The following is a 21,779-nucleotide window of genomic DNA, read 5'->3' on the forward strand; positions in this document are numbered from 1 at the left end:
ATCTAAAACAATGTTTAAACAGCTACAGTCCTTCACAAGCAATTGACTTTCATTTGAGCTAATTAATAAAAAAACAAATTTTGCAAAGCCAGTTTGAGCCATAGATGTGCAATAAATCAGGATTTAAGTTTGCAAACATCAGGTTACATCCATAACGTTAACAGGGGTCCAGGGGTACTGTTAAATCGGGGTCCAGGATGACTTTAGGAGCCCGTAAATTTTCCAAGGGGAACAGGAACTTGAAGAAGCTATCGCGTATTTATAGAATATAGTGCGTTTTTTTAAAAGTTTCTTGATTAAAGCGACATTTGCAAACATGAACTAAATATAAAAAAAAATGATTTGCTACGTGAGATTTCACTTCAATCACCAAACCGTATCTTTACGAAAAAAATTTCAGAATTCACAAATGGATTGTGGATGAATGTTCCCCCTGCGTACAATCCCCGTCGTGGCCTGTATAGGTCCCCTGTTTGTTCCGTTCAAGGAAGCCACCATAACTCACGAAAAGAAATTCCAGGTAAAACAATCAAGAAAATGAAATAGGCTATCTTCTGACAGGTGTCAGACCCACAACAATGCTTGATATGAACGACTCGGTTACATGTCTTGTAATGCAAAAGAATATATTTTCACACGAGTCCGTTCAATCATAAACAGCTAAAAATCTATTTCGATCAGCTGGCAGCTAAATCATCTTCAGTTTAGCTTATTCAAATAGAATTATTCCGTGTGAAAATAAATTCCTTTGCATTCCAAGTAAAACAATCGTATAGTCTAATATGTCACAATTCAGCAGTACTTTAATTATTGTTCTCGCAATTTCTTAATCTGTTTTCGGAACATTGCTTTGCGATGTATAGGCTAGTATAACAAATATTTCTCATCAACATGCTCTCTTGAAACAGTCAATGATAAACGTTTCTGTTTTCAAACGTTTGAATTCGTTGCTAAGAAGCATTGAAGAGAATCGCAATAGGATCTTTTTGTTTTTCAGGAATAATCTTGGATGGTTCCAGCGGTTATATTTCCTGTTCGTTAATTAATTTGTTCAGGCCGGTACTAAATGGAATGTCAGGGTTTTCTATTTCCCTTCTTGTAAAAACAAAAACCTTTCCCACCAAAACTGCAGTTTCATATTTAGCATTCGGCTCAAGCGCAAGACCACCCATCATGAGCTTAGAAAAGCTTTGGTGGTGAGTAAGAAAATATTTAAAAAAAAAATTTTTTCAAGCAATAGGTAGGTAGCCTACTAAAGTAATTTTAGCTGCAGCTTTTTCAAGACACCTTCATTTTGCAGTTAAATATAAAACAAAGATATCGATTTCATTTATCCTTAGACTTGAAAAGCTGTTTTGAGGACTTAATTCTGGCTATTTCACATGTTGTAGAGGCTTTGAGCCACTGACGCAGACTCGGTCACTGAGATGTCGTCATCGGGGAATTGTTCCATTCACTGGGTACCGCTGAATGGAGAGCAGTCCTGAAATGCGTTGCTCAAGCGCACACCCCGAAAGCCGAACCAGCGCCGCTTGATCTTGAGTCGGATGTATAATCACTGAGCTATCGGGGTGTATATTTAAAAAATAATTTTTTTATACATAACGTCACACGTGCACAGACTTGTTTGGTTTTGATAAGTTGTTTTATTTGCCACTTTTTTCCCCACTCCAATTACCTTATGCCGTTTCAGGCGAGACGAGATAAGATTTTCATTCAATCTGGGGAAGTACCGATATCGTGTCATCAAAATCTCCACAGAGTAAGTTTGTTGTAGTCAATGAATTATTTAGACCTATTATTGCGATTATCAATGGATCTCGAGTGAAAAATTAATTCTCCAAAGACGATTGTGCTTGATGTTTCAACATGCACCTGACTTTGTATGTTACGCTGCGAGGAGTCCCAACTCAATATCTTTAGAAATATGAGGCCCCGGACTGGGAAAGTAAAGAACTGGTACCGGTCCACGTTATAAGCATTTGCATCGTAGAATTTAGAAGTAGTTAATCGTATCAATATAAAAGATTACTTTTTTCCAAGCAGAAAAAATTAACAAAAAAATAACGCTGATTGATTAGGTTTGCAATACACTCATCATTTTGTTTTTGAAGAATACGTTAAAATTTAATTCATGATTATAACTTGTAAAAGAAAGTGTCACAATAAAATAAGATTGGAACCATGAAGATGACGAATCTAAAAATGCATCAAAAAAAGTTAGGAATATAGCATTAAGCATACGACGTGTTGTCTTGTTCTCTTGATGCTATTCTGCCTTCACAGGGGATTTGTTGGTTTCTGGAAGCACGTGGTGATTACTTGGAACAAGAGAGATGGGGCGAGAGTTTATGTAGGAGGGCAACAAAATGGAATTTCTTTGACGCACATTTCGAGGCGTGAGCACAATCGTGCAGTGTTCTCTTATAAACGTTTCTTACTTGGAAAAACTAACTTTGGATCACAATGGAGAAAAGGTAGTTAAAACTTGAAAGTAACGATAATTTTAGCTATGTTGTGTGAACGAAGGTCGGTTGTGTGGTTATCGATGCTCTCTCCAACCTCCACGAGATAAATAAACAAGGCCATGGCCACCTGCAGATGCGGCCTGATTTGTCACATTTTGCAGATTTTGATTACAGCTACTGCTAGTGCTTGACTGACATTTTTTGAGATGTTTTTACTTTTTGCGGTTTTCTAATGACATAAAAACTTTCTGTTGCCTTGGGGAAGCAGTAGCAAATGAGAAAAAGCAAATTGGAAAACGCTAAATCAGACTTTTATTGAAGAATTAGCCTAACAGTCTGACTAAAATCTTCGAAATCAAATTTTCTTTGTTTTTTAACATGTGAGGATGTTAAAAACTATTGTGTCATCTGGGGAAAAGAATAAAGAAAGCGTAAAAATCTAATTTTTAGAAAAATTTATTTAAACGTTTGTGCCCAAAGTTAGAAAAACCGGGAAATTTCTGCAAAATGTGACAAATCAGGCCGTATCTTTAGGTGGCCATGACAAGGCTTATGCTATAGCATAACTTTTAGGGTTTATCAACAAGCGTTCAAAATAGAAAATTGTTACCAAACTTTTGGTATAAAGGTGATACAACTTTTCTTGAAAATATTAATGTTCCTCGGACCATTACTTTGTCTGAATGTGTGATGTATTCAACGCCAGTCGTACAAGTGGCCTACTACGTTAAACTGGATAATTCAGTTTTATTGTAGAGCATTTTCTACACGTTTGTGCCTCAAAGCTTGTAGCTTCACCAGTAGCCTACTTTTTCATAAAAGTAAGCGAAAACTCATTTTTTCTCCAGGTTCACTCCCTGGAACTCTCTCGAGCCTCATGTTTTGGCCCACTTCGCTTTCACAGGATCAAGTACAAAACTTGACTTCATTTTTCCAACCACTTCTGACCATGAGGAATGAAGAGCCTTTTCTTTCCATTCGCCAGCTCCGCTTTTTTTCTCCTCCGAAAAGTCGCCACTGCTTTACTTCGTCATCACCACTCTCCGCGTTGTACAATGAAACCGGCACAGAAAGAGGATCGGCTTGCCATAAGCGACTGTCATCCCCATTCTTAGTATAGTCACGTCATAATAACTCTGCTTGTCAGTTCATTATTCGAACTCTGAAATCCAGACTTTCGCAATTTTGTATCCCTTTTAAAGAAGCAAGAATTTGTAAAGCTTCGGTATTGTCGGACTGTGTTGCACGGGAAATCTGCTAAAAGGGGCTCTGGCTGCTGCAACAGTGACAATGAGAGAGAAAAAAAAGGGAGAGAGAACTTTTATTTGAATACGAAAAACATCGAAAAGTAAATCATGTCTGACTAGATGAATATTGTTTTGAAAGTATTTATACAATTTTAAATTTCTACCTGCACTAATTAAGAGTATCAAACTATTTTTACTGTTGATAAAATTAAACTAGAACTTGAAAAAAAGCGAAAATCAAAATGGCATCGTAATTTGAACAGCCAATACTACATCAGACACACTCGAAGCAAAATATAGTAGGTGAATAACTGTGTCTGTATATATGATCGTGTAGGTACTAGGTAGCTTATAATGTATGTAAGTAGCTTTGTGTACGAATCTGCATTTTATCAGTTTGCTGTGACAGAACTATAAATAAAATATTTCTCTAACCGTACAATCTATGTGTGGATGCTCATCAGTGACGATCGGTGAGGGAAAGCAAGGAAAGCAGTGCTTACCTGAGTAAAAACTATGCAAAATATAATGACTGAATTCTAGGTTTAACTTCTTATTATTTTTACCACGTCTATTTTAACTTGAAAATTACTGTATTTGTGACTAGAATTACTCGTAACGCTTGTGAGTAGTCTGTCCTCACCAAACCGCATGTCTTGCCTATAAATGCCAATTAACGCAAACGTTTCTGTCAGAAACAACCATTGAAGCTCCAGGGAAGCAACTATCAAAGTTGCTTTTCCAGGTTCAAAAATGTCAAAAAACGCCTTCGTTTTATCCAATCCTCACTCGTTTTGCAAAACGTCACCAGCTGCTTAGCCAATCAGATGTGTTATGGTTAGAGTTGCTTACCCAGTGATGTCAATGCGTACATTCGCTAGAGCGGCTAGACTAACTCGTCAGAATGGTCTCTCGTCACGGTACACAGCACAGCATCATAATGCCAAAAAGCTTGTTGCTGTTTTTTGATGTCTCCTCGCCATGTACTTTAGCCTACTAGCTTTCATATAGTCATGCCTTTGCCCTTTTTACAGCGTTGATATAACGTTACTTCGCCAATGAACGTTCAGGTGCGGATGCAATATTTAGTTCGTTAAGCTTCTATACGCAGGAGGCAAACTTTTCCAGCTTTTTGTACAAATTGCTTGCGGTTGTAATGTTTAGGCCTAAGTGTTAGGTTTTGTAGTGTAGGCCTAACTGAATATCTGAGAATGAACATTCATGACGAATTAAACGTTTAGACAACTATTATTCCATGTCTAACACAGGATTTTGGTCCTGCAACGTTAAAATTAAGATTGTTCATGACTTTTAAACATTAAATGGATGTATGATCACGACATAGGCGAAGCACAATTTGACAGATTTTTATTTTTGATTTGTTTTGGAAATGCTCTCAGAGCGCACCAAATTGGAAGTGTTTTTCAAAAATTTCTGGGGGAGGCCCCCAGACCCCCCGCTGGAAGTGTTGCCTTCGGCAACACGCCTTCGCCCGACGATTACGCCCTTCGTGCCTACTACCTTGCTGCAGCATATTTCCAAGTTGCTTTCCCAACGGTTTAAGCCACCGAACGTCACTGATGCTCATAGACGTTCGATCCAAAGAGCAGTTTGACTCCCTGTTGCAATTTTGGCAAAACTCTACTATTATTTGGATAAAGGTTATTCAACAAAAAGCGCAAAATTGCGTTGATTGTCCTTCTTAATTCTTAACTGAAAACTTGGCAACTCAGCTAACTGACAAAAATTAGTGTTGCCAGAAAAAACTTTTGTTAACACCTTTGATGATGATGATAAATGCGTGAATATTTAAGACAGCATAAAAGTAATAAAGACTTTTATTTATTGAAAAAATGTGTTAAATTTGGCACTTAAATTTTTTTTTTTTAATTTGAAATTTTTTTAAAGAAGCAGTAGTAAATTTATTTGTTAATAACTGGCAACACTGATTCTTATTACAAAAGAAAAGCTGCAACTTCCTGCAAGCCAAACGAAATTAGGTTGGCAATTAACGCTAACCAGTAAAAAGGTGTAAATTAACCGCTGCTTTGGATGTTTTAAATGCTTGGAATTGACAAAGGAAGTTAAACCGCTAAAACTGAACAGAATGGAGCATAACAGGACAATGAAATAAGAACCTTTGTTGCAAGTGAAATACTTTCTTTTAAATTCAATTTATCAAATAAGCTGAGTAGCCTCGAACTAGTTTAAGTTTCTTTAAAAGGTTTACTTTGATTGTTTTTAAACGGAAAAGTCTAGTGATGTTTTACCGTAGCCTGCATGCAGCAGGGATTGCGTAATCTACATGCATTTGATCCTTTTCTATGTATTAATTAGCCTAGTTTGTGTTTTTGCTGCTGTTGCCAGCCCACCAGTAGCTACCTTAAAAAATGGCAACTCTTGAATGTCTATCACCCCAGTAGCATGGCATATTCCAGCTTCAATGTTACGTAGTTTTTGTAGTTTTGTAATGTTTTTAATCTGTTTTCCGCCTCCAAAGTTCAGTTGGTTAAGTGCATAACTTTCTACACACAAAAAAAAAATCAAGAACACGCAGCGCTGGTTCGGTTCTCTGGCTACTAAAGTGGATGAGATACTTCTCAGACAACCGAAAACTTCACTCTGCAAATCTTAGTAACCGGGTCGCATATTTACAAAAGGTTCCCTATTTTGTGCCTATCTCGAAAACTGACCAATCAGGTGCCGTATCGCTTTCTTACGTCATTGCGTCATTTACGTTTTCTTTCTTTGGTCTTCTGCTAGTAATGTCTGGTACAGGAGCAGGCTGGTAGGTTAAGTTCGCAAGTTAGTCAGTTAAGTGAAGTGTACTGATGCATGTACAATTGAAATGTTGAAATACAACAACTGACTAACGCAAGTTAGTCAGTTAATTGAAATGAATGAAAGCGCGCATAAAATAATTATCAATGGAAAATGAGTTAGTGTAATTTTCTTGGCACTGGATGTAGCAGATATAGCAAGTTAGTCAGTTAACTGTAGCCTAGGTACTGGTGCATGAAAAATTGAGCCTGACAAATTGGTAATGTTAATTTTTTTTTTTCGGTAGCCTAACCTAGGCAATTGCTGGCATCTCAGGTAGCCTACCACCTGTGCAATTGGTGAAGCGGTTAGAACGTTGCAAACTTGAGAAAGCCTGTGCAATTAATATCTTTCTCCAAGCTGGCTAATAAAACCACAGATAGGCTAGGCTGGGAGCAAAAAGGCTCTAATTGTGGCAGGTGGAAAAAAAGGTTTTGAGGGTAGCCTATAGTGGTAACAGTGCTAGTTTTAGGATTGAAACATTATGCTGATGGGCTTTTGCCTGAGGATGGGTTTCTTTTATGTCCGGTTTTCTTTCTCCATCCTATTATTATTATTATGACTGCTCATCCACATCAATATTGGAACTGGCAAATTCAATTCACAACACTTTTCATTAGGCTGTCATTCAATACTACATGTGTGCTTCTCTGTTTTTGTTTTATTTTTTGCTATTTGATTTCTGATTTCATCAGAATTGTAAGGCATGCCTTGCATGTATGGAGAATACGCCACTGAATTAAGCAATGTTTCATTAAAATTGCACACATTTTGCCCCCTAAAGAGGTTCTGTATGGTTATAGCTGTAAGCCTAAGCTATAATATGAAGTAAATCAATATAGGCTAACTAAAGGGCTAGCTTGTTAGTAGTCCAGAAAGTAATTTATAAACAAAAGTATATACATACATATGTTAAATTTTAGTAGCAATCCAAGGTTTTAATCTGATCTTTCATTTAGGTTTTATTGTGATAAATTCAGTGCTTTAATAATCTGTATTTGTGAAATGGGGTTTGTGTGTTGTGTAACAAGCTGTAAAAGTGGGTATGTACAAGTCTTGCAAGACTGCAGTGAAAGTACCAATGTTTTGATTTCCGAAAGATGAAGAAATGAAAAAAAGATGCTGCCTGTTTCATAAATTTAATTGCAAATGTGTGGAAAATCATGTCTGTTATAACACCTACAAAAGGTAAGAATAAGATCAAAAGAATGGCTTTAGTTTGGTTGTTAAATTTAATTAATTAGGTTGAAATTGTGTAGAGTGACAACAGTACTTATTACGGCCCAGCAAATAAGGTTTTGCCGTCTTTTGACTTTGATTCGAGGCAAAAAAGGTTCGTTTTGGCGAGGATAGTAGGTCTAAATTGTATGTTGTGTACCAATGGGTGTACACTACTCAGAAATTGCTAATGTGCTCTGTATTTTTTCAGCTTTTCGAAAAAGAGATGAGATGTGTTCTCCAATCGAAGCTGATGGAATCAAACAACAACCGAGTTTGACCTTCTTGCAAAAGCTAGAGATCTATTTATACTTTGGGAAAAAGAAACCTTTCTGGGCTCACTTCACAGACATTTACTGCATGCATTCAGACCATGGGTGCGGTTCCAGAGTTGGCGCAACATTGATAACCAACCATCATTTCACTTATGTTATTTGTTATACCTCACAGCCAATGGAGTTGCTACTCTCATAAACACCTTAACAGTTTTTTCAAGCGTGCTTGTTATTGTACTGTAGTGTTTATTGTATGCTTACTTCACATTTATTTACAACCAATCGTATGAAGTGAGTATTGGTGAAGTTGCTGTTGTATTCTTATTGAATAAGATCAAACTTTCATTGAGTGTGTTGTGATTTGACTACAGTACATAATCTCCTGGTCATTCCGGACTATTTTTGATGGCCATATCTCAAAGAAGTATTTGTTTATTTTTTATTTATTTTTTTTAACATGTGATATATTTTATTAAATACAGGTCATCTTTACGAAGCAGACACAAAATGCTGACTTTAATAAGTAATCACCCTATCTACGATGGGATAAGCCTATAGCTGTTTGTATGATTAACTGTCTTAGTCATTAATTAAGTATATTTACGTCTACTTGTCTATTTCACGAAACATAGTGTAATCTAAATGGCGATATAAAGTAGATATTTACACTATAGAATATTTGACTTGGGTAAATTTGATCAAAGTGTTGGAAGCATTAATTACGTTGTTCAAATTGCTTGTATCATCAATCTTATCATTTACTTGCTTCCTTGATTGTCACTATTGCATGGTACTGTGCTCTGTCATGTTACACCATCTGATATATCTTGAAGTTCAGTCAATTGCATTGATTGACGAAACGTACGAAAATGGATTTATTGTTTTCATGACTGTGTAGCTGTTAATTAGTAACATGTTAATAGTGTTAGGTAACATGCGTAATTATAATGTGTCAATGACAGTAGTCTATGTACGCGCTTGAGTGCATTCAATGATGTGCTGGTGCGTGTACTGTAGAGCCAGAGGTAATGAATACCGAAGGCCTATAATATATGTACCAAGAATGACCGGTGTTTTATAGGACACCGTGGTAGTCCTAGTGGTAAGGTACTATGTGTTCGTTTTGTGTACATCCGAGTTTGCCTGTAGACTTCGTGTAGGCCTAATCGACAAACCCCAAAGTGAAAGTTGCAGCTTGTCCTTTTACCTCGAGACGTTACCAATATTACCCAATGACATTACCGCACTGCGGTGTGACTTTTACAACCCAGCGAAAGCTGTCACAGAATTTATTGCGTCTGCACCAGAAACAATCAACGTTCAACCTGCTCTCCTACCTCCATACAAGCGCTGGCAGCAATTAGGAAATTGCATCGCTAAGCCTATCTTAGTTCGGTTCTTGTTAGTTGTTGTTATTATTGTTAGGTTCTTGTAAGTCGCAATCTTCAGTGAATTTTATGCATAACGTTTATGTTTTCATGTTACCAATAAAGTAGCCTATCCTTAAAGATGACAATCATATTCCAATCATATGCAGGACATATTTAAGCAGGATGAAGAGCAGCTGTTTAAATTTGAATCATGCCAGGTGGTAAGAATATTGGTATCAACGAGCTCCTGCAGAGCGTGCTCTTTGTGACCATAGATCAATATAACCTGTTTAAAGGTATGAACACTGATCCTCTAGACAAGTTCCATGCAACGCACTTCTATGTAATAGCATTCCAGCAAATATACATGTACACTTGCAATACTCCATATACAGAAACTGCAACAGATGCAAAGAAACAATTACAGTTTCATTTTATTAATCAAAAATGTGATAATGTATGAGTTTCCTTATTGCCTATTCAAGTTGAATGCTATGATAAGTAGGGCAACCAAAAGACATGGACTTCAAAGACGATAATGTGAAACATTACTTGATGTTGAAGTATAATACTGCAGAACCCTCTCAGTAATTTCGGGATATTTAAAGACACTCCATATTTATTTTTTGCAGTTTTTCGAGTGACTTCCATTATGTGTTCGTTAGCTGTGGTGTCGTTGAGTCTTCCACATTTTTCTTTTACAGTACCGATATTTCATTAGAAAAACAAAGATATCCTTACTTAACGCCAACGGTTTGAATGCTAATATCATTTGGGTTGCAAACGCAGAAAGTTATGAGTCAAAATTTGTAAATTATAAAGTCAAAATTTCAAGTTTTTATGTCAAAAAATTGGTTGCCCTAATAAGCAACATTGTTTGAGTATCCTAGTGAGAGCATCATCTTGATTCTTGGGTCATTGTTTTTTAAGAAAGGAGGAATGTTTTAACTCAAGCCAAATAAACTTAGTCTAAAGTAAACGCAACAAGAAAATCACTTTTTGTCCAATGACTAATTATATCTACTTCAGTGAAATGTTTGCAGCATATATAGGAATGACATGTAGGGGTGAAATGCTTTCTTTTTATCCGATAGTCCAAATCTAAAATTGCAGATAAAATGTATTATAAGATTTGGATAATCATCACGGTTCATTTACTTTAATTACTGCACATTGTATATTCAGTGATTATTCGATATATACAGAAATATTACGAGATTTAGCCTCCCACAGTACTAGCCTAGCGATTAGCCTGCCAGACAGCAGAGCAGACACAAACAACGAGCAAACTAAGGTTGCCAGATGTTTTTAAAATTTATAGCCCAATTGCTACTGAAAAGTAGCCCAGTCGTCGAAAGTGATGAAACAAGTCCAGAATATAATCAAAGTTTTTTTTATAAATATAGAACAAGACAAGAAAAAACGCCACTGGTAACATTTTTCCGCGACTTTGAAACAAAACTAGCCTAACTCCAGGGGAAAACTGCAGAACTGGCAATCCTGGAGAAAACCTACGAACTCGACGCAATCACGCAAAGAAACTTTGCAAATGAGTTGACGTAAGAAAGCGATACGGCTTCTGATTGGTCAGTTTTCGAGATAGGCACAAAATAGGGAACCTTTTGTAAATATGCCACCGGCGGCCATTCAAGCACTACTTAGCGGCCATGGCCGCGATGGCCGCCGGCTGCTTTAAGGCTTGCATTCCCAATTGGTGCATGGTTGAGCGGAAAAGCCCAACGCCTGTACGGAGACGGTTGAGGCGCACCCATGCCTGTCTCTGTAGTGTCAGGCCGATGGGGCGTGTGTCGGCGTCGGGGATGAATGAATGGAGTCTGGTGGTGCTTGACCTCCATTCAGAATTCCATTTATGGTCCGCCCAAGTAGCCGCAGAGATGTCTTGTTCATCAGCTTCGTTGATCAGAAGCCGAGCGGCTGGCACGAATGGGTGTCTTGATTTCAGTCGGCGGGGGTACCCGTTTGGGAAGGCAGAGATCTTGTGGTGGAGAAGATGGTTAGGCAGGTGAAGCAGCAGGCAGCAGGTGAAGAAATGAAAATACCAAGTTACCAAATCAAAAATTTGATCACAGGGCATCCATTGGGTACTTTTGAACCCGAGATAATTATAGGAGCCGGCAACCTTTCTAAGGAGCCCGAGAACTTAAAGAAGCCATCCCGTATTCTTTCGATATATAGCTAGTGCTATTTTCTTAGAAGTGCTTTGATGTGGGGCCAAAATATATAATTGGTAGCTGGCCCAAATTATCCTCTCAACATCTCTGACTAGGAGTAAGGACTAATCACCGTTACCCAGGAGCTCGATAGTTTGGCGACAGACTTAGCGAACGAACTAACGGCAAGTCCAAGCAACGGGGGTTCAACCTTGGATGCTCACTTGAATAACGCATTTGAAGGGCAGCTATATTTAAAGGCACTTAGTGAACGGAATAATTTGTATGCAAGAATGCTTCAGCTTCAAGAGGCGGAAGCGTGACTATTTCAAACTCAGTGACGAATCAAATCCTGCGACAGTGATTCAAAGCTTCTGCAAAAACAAAAAGGCTTTCTCAGAACGAGGATAAAAATTTTCACATTCAATCCACCCAGTGAATATCTTACCGTTTTTGTGAATTTCCAGTGCTTCTATGCAAGTAACAACATATCATCAAAAGAGCAACAGTAGGAAGAAACAACCGCTTGCATAATCGGTGGAACATAGTAGGCTGCATAAAGTTGACGTATACAATTTATAACCAGAACGTACGGCACTAGCGAATTATGGGCTGGCCGCAAGAGAGTGTACAAGGAACAGAAGACTCTACCTGTTTATAACCAGTTATTGATTCAATAGCTGCAAAAAAAGGTAATGGACAAGTCGAAACAGTTTATTCATACTTGTCAAAAGCGTGGAGAGCAACACATTATTAGCGTATAAAGTATTCAGTCTAATAACTAAATATGTCAGCACGTTGGTTATATACAAACCTAAGCGTCTTAGATATAGAAAGCAGTTGGTAGGTTTTGAATATTTATTCTCAGACTAAGAAAGCTTCTGATAGGTTATTCCTAGCAGTTTCACACCTACTTGTACACAGGCTTTGAACCACTGACGCAGACCCGGTTGCATATTTACAAAAGGTTCCCTATTTTGTGCCTATCTCGAAAACTGACCAATCAGAAGCCGTATCGCTTTCTTACGTCATTGCGTCATTTACGTTTTCTTTCTTTGGTCTTCTGCTACTAATGTCTGGTACAGGAGCAGGCTGGTAGGTTAAGTTCGCAAGTTAGTCAGTTAAGTGAAGTGTACTGATGCATGTACAATTGAAATGTTGAAATACAACAACTGACTAACGCAAGTTAGTCAGTTAATTGAAATGAATGAAAGCGCGCATAAAATAATTATCAATGGAAAATGAGTTAGTGTAATTTTCTTGGCACTGGATGTAGCAGATATAGCAAGTTAGTCAGTTAACTGTAGCCTAGGTACTGGTGCATGAAAAATTGAGCCTGACAAATTGGTAATGTTAATTTTTTTTTTTTCGGTAGCCTAACCTAGGCAATTGCTGGCATCATGGCTTCTCAGGTAGCCTACCACCTGTGCAATTGGTGAAGCGGTTAGAACGTTGCAAACTTGAGAAAGCCTGTGCAATTAATATCTTTCTCCAAGCTGGCTAATAAAACCACAGATAGGCTAGGCTGGGAGCAAAAGGGCTCTAATTGTGGCAGGTGGAAAAAAAGGTTTTGAGGGTAGCCTATAGTGGTAACAGTGCTAGTTTTAGGATTGAAACATTATGCTGATGGGCTTTTGCCTGAGGATGGGTTTCTTTTATGTCCGGTTTTCTTTCTCCATCCTATTATTATTATTATGACTGCTCATCCACATCAATATTGGAACTGGCAAATTCAATCCACAACACTTTTCATTAGGCTGTCATTCAATACTACATGTGTGCTTCTCTGTTTTTGTTTTATTTTTTGCTATTTGATTTCTGATTTCATCAGAATTGTAAGGCATGCAGTGCATGCCTTGCATGTATGGAGAATACGCCACTGAATTAAGCAATGTTTCATTAAAATTGCACACATTTTGCCCCCTAAAGAGGTTCTGTATGGTTATAGCTGTAAGCCTAAGCTATAATATGAAGTAAATCAATATAGGCTAACTAAAGGGCTAGCTTGTTAGTAGTCCAGAAAGTAATTTATAAACAAAAGTATATACATACATATGTTAAATTTTAGTAGCAATCCAAGGTTTTAATCTGATCTTTCATTTAGGTTTTATTGTGATAAATTCAGTGCTTTAATAATCTATATTTGTGAAATGGGGTTTGTGTGTTGTGTAACAAGCTGTAAAAGTGGGTATGTACAAGTCTTGCAAGACTGCAGTGAAAGTACCAATGTTTTGATTTCCGAAAGATGAAGAAATGAAAAAAAGATGCTGCCTGTTTCATAAATTTAATTGCAAATGTGTGGAAAATCATGTCTGTTATAACACCTACAAAAGGTAAGAATAAGATCAAAAGAATGGCTTTAGTTTGGTTGTTAAATTTGATTAATTAGGTTGAAATTGTGTAAAGTGACAACAGTACTTAATTACGGCCCAGCAAATAAGGTTTTGCTCATTTATTCACCGTCTTTTGACTTTGATTCGAGGCAAAAAAGGTTCGTTCTGGCGAGGATAGTAGGTCTAAATTGTATGTTGTGTACCAATGGGTGTACACAACTCAGAAATTGCTAATGTGCTCTGTATTTTTTCAGCTTTTCAAAAAAGAGATGAGATGTGTTCTCCAATTGAAGCTGATGGAATCAAACAACAACCGAGTTTGACCTTCTTAGGAAAAGCTAGAGATCTATTTATACTTTGGAAAAAAGAAACCTTTCTGGGCTCACTTCACAGACATTTACTGCATGCATTCAGACCATGGGTGCGGTTCCAGAGTTGGCGCAACATTGATAACCAACCATCATTTCACTTATGTTATTTGTTATACCTCACAGCCAATGGAGTTGCTACTCATAAACACCTTAACAGTTTTTTCAAGCGTGCTTGTTATTGTACTGTAGTGTTTATTGTATGCTTACTTCACATTTATTTACAACCAATCGTATGAAGTGAGTATTGGTGAAGTTGCTGTTGTATTCTTATTGAATAAGATCAAACTTTCATTGAGTGTGTTGTGATTTGACTACAGTACATAATCTCCTGGTCATTCCGGACTATTTTTGATGGCCATATCTCAAAGAAGTATTTGTTTATTTTTTATTTCTTTTTTTTAACATGTGATATATTTTATTAAATACAGGTCATCTTTACGAAGCAGACACAAAATGCTGACTTTAAAAAGTAATCACTCTATCTACGAAGGGATAAGCCTATAGCTGTTTGTATGATTAACTGTCTTAGTCATTGATTAAGTATATTTACGTCTACTTGTCTATATCACGAAACATAGTGTAATTTAAATGGCGATATAAAGTAGATATTTACACTATAGAATATTTGACTTGGGTAAATTTGATCAAAGTGTTGGAAGCATTAATTACGTTGTTCAAATTGCTTGTATCATCAATCTTATCATTTACTTGCTTCCTTGATTGTCACTATTGCATGGTACTGTGCTCTGTCATGTTACACCATCTGATATATCTTGAAGTTCAGTCAATTGCATTGATTGACGAAACGTACGAAAATGGATTTATTGTTTTCATGACTGTGTAGCTGTTAATTAGTAACATGTTAATAGTGTTAGGTAACATGCGTAACTATAATGTGTCAATGACAGTAGTCTATGTACGCGCTTGAGTGCATTCAATGATGTGCTGGTGCGTGTACTGTAGAGCCAGAGGTAATGAATACCGAAGGCCTATAATATATGTACCAAGAATGACCGGTGTTTTATAGGACACCGTGGTAGTCCTAGTGGTAAGGTACTATGTGTTCGTTTTGTGTACATCCGAGTTTGCCTGTAGACTTCGTGTAGGCCTAATCGACAAACCCCAAAGTGAAAGTTGCAGCTTGTCCTTTTACCTCGAGACGTTACCAATATTACCCAATGACATTACCGCACTACGGTGTGACTTTTACAACCCAGCGAAAGCTGTCACAGAATTTATTGCGTCTGCACCAGAAACAATCAACGTTCAACCTGCTCTCCTACCTCCATACAAGCGCTGGCAGCAATTAGGAAATTGCATCGCTAAGCCTATCTTAGTTCGGTTCTTGTTAGTTGTTGTTATTATTGTTAGGTTCTTGTAAGTCGCAATCTTCAGTGAATTTTATGCATAACGTTTATGTTTTCATGTTACCAATAAAGTATCCTTAAAGATGACAATCATATTCCAATCATATGCAGGACATATTTAAGCAGGATGAAGAGCAGCTGTTTAAATTTGAATCATGCCAGGTGGTAAGAATATTGGTATCAACGAGCTCCTGCAGAGCGTGCTCTTTGTGACCATAGATCAATATAACCTGTTTAAAGGTATGAACACTGATCCTCTAGACAAGTTCCATGCAACGTACTTCTCAGTAATAGCATTCCAGCAAATATACATGTACACTTGCAATACTCCATATACAGAAACTGCAACAGATGCAAAGAAACAATTACAGTTTCATTTTATTAATCAAAAATGTGATAATGTATGAGTATCCTTATTGCCTATTCAAGTTGAATGCTATGATAAGTAGGGCAACCAAAAGATATGGACTTCAAAGACGATAATGTGAAACATTTCTTGATGTTGAAGTATAATACTGCAGAACCCTCTCAGTAATTTCGGGATATTTAAAGACACTCCATATTTATGTTTTGCAGTTTTTCGAGTGACTTCCATTATGTGTTCGTTAGCTGTGGTGTCGTTGAGTCTTCCACATTTTTCTTTTACAGTACCGATATTTCATTAGAAAAACAAAGATATCCTTACTTAACGCCAACGGTTTGAATGCTAATATGCTTGTATTTTGCATTTGGGTTGCAAACGCAGAAAGTTATGAGTCAAAATTTGTAAATTATAAAGTCAAAATTTCAAGTTTTTATGTCAAAAAATTGGTTGCCCTAATAAGCAACATTGTTTGAGTATCCTAGTGAGAGCATCATCTTGATTCTTGGGTCATTGTTTTTTAAGAAAGGAGGAATGTTTTAACTCAAGCCAAATAAACTTAGTCTAAAGTAAACGCAACAAGAAAATCACTTTTTGTCCAATGACTAATTATATCTACTTCAGTGAAATGTTTGCAGCATCTATAGGAATGACATGTAGGGGTGAAATGCTTTCTTTTTATCCGATAGTCCAAATCTAAAATTGCAGATAAAATGTATTGTAAGATTTGGATAATCATCACGGTTCATTTACTTTAATTACTGCACATTGTATATTCAGTGATTATTCGATATATACAGAAATATTACGAGATTTAGCCTCCCACAGTACTAGCCTAGCGATTAGCCTGCCAGACAGCAGAGCAGACACAAACAACGAGCAAACTAAAATTGCCAGATGTTTTTAAAATTTATAGCCCAATTGCTACTGAAAAGTAGCCCAGTCGTCGAAAGTGATGAAACAAGTCCAGAATATAGTCAAAGTTTTTTTTATAAATATAGAACAAAACAAGAAAAAACGCCACTGCTAACATTTTTCCGCGACTTTGAAACAAAACTAGCCTAACTCCAGGGGAAAACCGCAGAACTGGCAATCCTGGAGAAAACCTACGAACTCGACGCAATCACGCAAAGAAACTTTGTAAATGAGTTGACGTAAGAAAGCGATACGGCTTCTGATTGGTCAGTTTTCGAGATAGGCACAAAATAGGGAACCTTTTGTAAATATGCGACCGGTACCTCGTCCTACTTACATTCACTTTTGTTGTTGCAGGAGCAACGGCTTCGCGACCCCCTATAAAATGCTCTGCGACCCCCTTGGGGGTCGCGACCCCCACGTTGGGAACCACTGCTCTAGACAAAGTGTTTCTTCTAAATACGGCGCCAGTTTTGTAGAATTTATTTGTGATAAAGCATTATGGTTTTAAGCTGCTGTAGTATTTTTTACAAAAGCAAACTAATTAAAAACGCAGGACCAAAGGTAAAACGTTCATATTACCCTCAATGTCTTTGTAACTGTGTTTGGAATAAAAGCATCTCCATAGAAAGGCTTCAATTCTAAAACAAGCTTTGCAGAGCCTCTAACAGGCTGGCCAAAAGTGTACCTGCACACAAAAGCAACTAAATTCAACTTTATTTTTCAATCTAAAATACATTTATAGTTTTCCACACAGTAGCCTAGTAACTAAACACATCAACGATAATTCCGCTGAACCCTAAAAATATTTATTAATCTTAAAGTTTTGTGGAACTATATTCAAGACAGCAGTATTTACCAAATTATAAAAAGAATTATGTTGCAGTTTGTTATAATGTTATAGACTATGTTATTAGACTATATTGCTCAACTGCAAGCACTATAAGCCCACCTACTATCTTATTGTATCCAGCATAATGACGGCAAGAATTTTTTGATTTAAAAGTAGAAGATATATCCGCAGATATGTTTGATAATTCAAGCTCAAGCTACCACTAACTTGGAATTCAAGGAAATAGTAAAACCTTCTGTGCTGGGGTCGATGAAAGATGGTGCTGCAACGTTAACCTCGAATTTAGGTAGTTTGTACTTTTCCACCGTGACGGGGAGTGTTTCGGTGTAACTCTGCAACAAGTAATCGTTCATGTAGAGAATCTTTCACATCCTCACATCTGAAATTGACATTCTTCTATCCAGGATAAGTGACATGTAATGGAAATTAACTTGCCAATTTCATATGCAATTAATACTGAGGGCCAAGATAAAAATTGGGAGGCGATTGCTTCTTCATCCCCCTCCCCGCAGTTATATTCTTGGTATTGGGGTTAATAAGACCATAGCCACACACCTTTGACAGTACAGGTGCTCTCGAACCGACGTGGAGGAGCTCGCACCACATGGCGATTAACCTTGCACAAACTGGAAACGAAAATCGACACAATAGTAAGCAAAGATGAGAAAGGGTTATCTTACTTTATATTCAAAGATAATTTTCCATTTTCCTTCAAAGGCAAGTTTGGTTAACGGTAGTTCCCCCCCAGCGACGCCGCTTGTCAAAGTTTCATTCTGACGTAGCAAAACAATGTTTCCGTTTGGATCTTTCACTTTGTAGGTGATTGATCCAGTTAATGGCCTCAACTCTGGGTCCATACACAACGCACGAAATTTGACTGAAATATGAAAGATTAGCATAAATATGGTTAATATTTTCATTATTTGATACGAACTTTCATGCTATGCTAAGCTAAACTTAATAACTCTGCGCAAATCCAACTCATATAAAAAAAGCCCATTTTCAGTTTGGCCGCACTGACTACAGTTTGTTGTTAAAGATGATGCAAACTTTTGGTGTTTTGATAACATATGTAGGCCTAATGTACTTTTCAAAAGAAATTAGTAAAATCCTGATATGTTTCTAGGCCACTAACAGTTAGAGTTTTCTCAATGTAACATCAAGAGTAAGACTTTTGTATTTGAATGCAAAAATAATTAAATGTGTCTATTTAAATAAAAACTTTTTAATCATCCAAAAACAAACAAAAAAAACTTTGAAGTTTGTAGATGTTGTTTTATTTTGTATATGGAATGCCTATGCATTGTGTGCTTTTCTTGTTACTTAAAATTTACTTGTGGCATTCGGTTAAACATACTTGTCTGTCCGGGCTGATAAATCGCTTTGTCAGTTTGGATGAGAATGGAGAGCGCTTTAGCGTCGTACTCGAAACTTGTCGAAGTCGAAATAACTTCTAATCCGGTGACTACGTCCTGACCCATTATGGTTAAGTTCAAGTTGGTGCTTCCATCGTAGCCGAATGGAAGCTTTAAAGAAAATTTAAAAAAATGAAATGAAAAAAATTTAAAGCATAATTTTTACATCAAGCAGATTGAATTCAGCGTTTAAAAATGATAAATATAAATTATTCAAAAGGTTGAAGATAATTAAAAGGTTAAAGCGCAGTATGAAGATGCGTGTAATTACAGTATAGGTTTGCATTAAAAATAAATTTAACAGTTAGCCAGGCATGTTACCTCTCCAAGGACGAATCTTTCGCTGGCGCCTGAAAACAAATCAGCTGTTATGATAAAAAGAAAGCACAATAAATACTTTTGTTGTCTAAGGGCAACCAGTAGCCTAATCTTTGTTCCTGAGCCAGAAAGACAAATTATGGGATTTCACTAACCCGCGGTAACTGTGCCAAGTGATGAAAGTAAAACAGCGCCATCATCCGACATAAAAGTTGAAGATATCTGGACGGGATGTGGCGCACTAATAATTGAGGCAGTGTAGGCAACATCTAGTCCTGGCCTCAAAACCCGTGGTGCGTAGATTGCGTACGTGACGTCATCTTTCTTGGACTCTTTTGTGGTTGTTCTGTAAAATACAACGTAACTATTGCAAACAGACAAAATTGTTAGCTAATAGTAACTTGTAAAAAAAAGGTTTGTTTAACCATTTAGTTGGGTTAGGGTTACTCTTTTACAAAATTGTTCTGATTTAAATTCTGTCCCAACGAAAATAGTGCTTGCCAATCAAGCAACTTGATCAACCATACTGTATACCGACCCAAGGATAGACATGTGGACCTAAAAACGCTCGATGAACGCACAATCCATTGGCTACCGAGCCTGGATATACTGTAACAACGTGACTTGCGGTGGACTCAAACGCAAGTAGAGTCATAAGATGCATAAAAAGCAGTTAAATTGGATATACGTTGCAACACTTAGCAAACTGACGGGTCATAACTGTAGAGTGAAACTAAGAAATATTGCATTGAATTAGTCCATAACTTTACAAAGTTGCCACTAATAATAAAAAGTTTTGACATTTTACTTCACGTTTATGATACAAACGATAGAGTTCTTTAGCGAGAGTACAAGTTTTAAGTATGCTATTTGAAGTTACTTATTTATGTAGGGCTATATTTATTTGTTCTTTTTCCCAGATAGCAAAATCCATCGTTTTTGCATGTGCAGACGTTGAATGAATGTAAAAACCATGGATTTTACTGTTTGAGTTGGCAAAAGATGTGATATTTTCGTTTTTGCCATCAACTTACGTTTCCGACAGACATGGCACACATGTTGCAATTTCTGTTAATAAGAGAACAGCAGCAAGAAGTTTACAAAAAGTCGGTAGCATTGTGTTTCGCTGTAGATAGTTGGTAATTAGTAATTGAAGCAATTAAGATATAATAATGATGTGTTTTTTTACCAAATATTACCAAAATACTTTATATACTGTATAGGCAATAAGAACAAAACATATAATACGAACAAAAATTAAATATCAGTTATTAAAGAAAAGTTATAAACAAGCACTACATTTTGGGCTCGATTTTGAAACTGTAAGCCTGCATATTTATTTGAATCATGAAATACTGTAAACGTGAAAGACAATTTATTTAAATAAATCTAATTGACAAAGGTAGATTGTCTGACACAAAAGTTACTGAAATTAACAAAGTCCATCATTCTTTTAGAAGATTATTTCGAAAAGCAAAAATTTTTTTCTTTTTTTTCAAATTATTTTTTATTTAAAAAAATGGTGCTTGCAAAGCTTCGAATGCGACACTATGATTACACTTAATTTCCACTCAATAAGTTTATACATATTTGATACTATAGCATTGATGACTGCTAAAAAAATTTTCAAAACTCTTCTCTACTTAATAACAATACGCTCAAATTTTTAGAATTTTTAATTTAATTTTCCAATAAACAAGTTTATCTCATATCACACCGATATCGCCTCGGGCACTATCTGAGGCCCATGCAAGCTGTCGCTCCTTTTATACAAAAATTGAAACACAGCTTCAGCATGGACACATGAGATGAAATCGGTAAATAACGCGTCATACGTGATCGCTGACTCAATTGTCTGTTTACCCTTAAAATTTTATGAGAAAGTTGCGTCGACTTTCTTTAGAAAATAATTCAGTGAGGAAACTTCCAAATTGGTGTTTGTCTCTTCGTGCGACTTGTCATAATGTTACACGTTTGTGGAAAACAAATTGTGACTGTGAGGTAACAAAGCAAAAACAAAGCATACAAGAACAAGATACAAAAACTTCAAGCTAACGCAAATTAAAGCAACAGAGGTGAAAACAAGACTTAATTTCGGATTTCAACTTTTGCACAAAACTTTTTTTCATGTTTGTCACAACTTTTGCTGGGTGAATGTCCCAAAACAATGATTGTTGCTGTTACGTTATCGTTGGAAAACAATTACAGAACATAAAAAACAATCGAGCACTACAAACAATATTATTCTTGCACAATCGCTGTTGTTACATCACAGTG

At 36.7% G+C, this 21,779-nt stretch overlaps 2 protein-coding genes across 9 annotated transcripts in view; one reads left to right on the forward strand and one right to left on the reverse strand.

Annotated features, from left to right (window-relative positions):
- The window catches only part of LOC145771390 (CD109 antigen-like), a 55,234-nt gene extending 51,012 nt beyond the window's left edge, over nt 1-4,222 (forward strand). For all 4 annotated transcript variants that reach the window (XM_082583149.1, XM_082583150.1, XM_082583151.1 and 1 more), the window contains exons 32-36: nt 401-520; nt 998-1,196; nt 1,694-1,762; nt 2,287-2,477; nt 3,317-4,222. In XM_082583149.1, coding sequence (XP_082439275.1) covers nt 401-520; nt 998-1,196; nt 1,694-1,762; nt 2,287-2,477; nt 3,317-3,588 — 851 coding nt within the window. In that variant the 3' untranslated portion in view covers nt 3,589-4,222. The remainder of the gene's footprint in view (nt 1-400; nt 521-997; nt 1,197-1,693; nt 1,763-2,286; nt 2,478-3,316) is intronic.
- A 5,355-nt stretch (nt 4,223-9,577) lies between these two features.
- Nucleotides 9,578-21,171, reverse strand: LOC145771306 (CD109 antigen-like). 5 transcript variants are annotated; one of them, XM_082583047.1, is made up of 9 exons: nt 20,537-21,171; nt 19,658-19,848; nt 19,506-19,534; nt 19,127-19,295; nt 18,450-18,646; nt 17,977-18,101; nt 17,499-17,604; nt 12,018-12,121; nt 9,578-11,943 (listed from the first exon to the last, which is right to left on the reverse strand). In XM_082583047.1, the coding sequence occupies exons 1-9, from the start codon at nt 20,617-20,619 to the stop codon at nt 11,904-11,906; spliced, it is 1,044 nt and encodes a 347-aa protein (XP_082439173.1). In that variant the 5' UTR covers nt 20,620-21,171; the 3' UTR covers nt 9,578-11,903. The 5 variants fall into 5 exon arrangements, with proteins under 5 accessions (XP_082439173.1, XP_082439177.1, XP_082439175.1 ...); XM_082583051.1 differs by lacking the exon at nt 12,018-12,121 and having other exon boundaries at nt 20,537-21,168; XM_082583049.1 differs by lacking the exons at nt 9,578-11,943; nt 12,018-12,121 and adding an exon at nt 12,159-12,220 and having other exon boundaries at nt 20,537-21,169.
- Nucleotides 21,172-21,779: the final 608 nt, after the last annotated feature.

The sequence above is a fragment of the Aplidium turbinatum genome, chromosome 5, assembly GCF_918807975.1.
Source record: "Aplidium turbinatum chromosome 5, kaAplTurb1.1, whole genome shotgun sequence".
NCBI classification, from domain to species: Eukaryota; Metazoa; Chordata; class Ascidiacea; order Aplousobranchia; family Polyclinidae; genus Aplidium; species Aplidium turbinatum.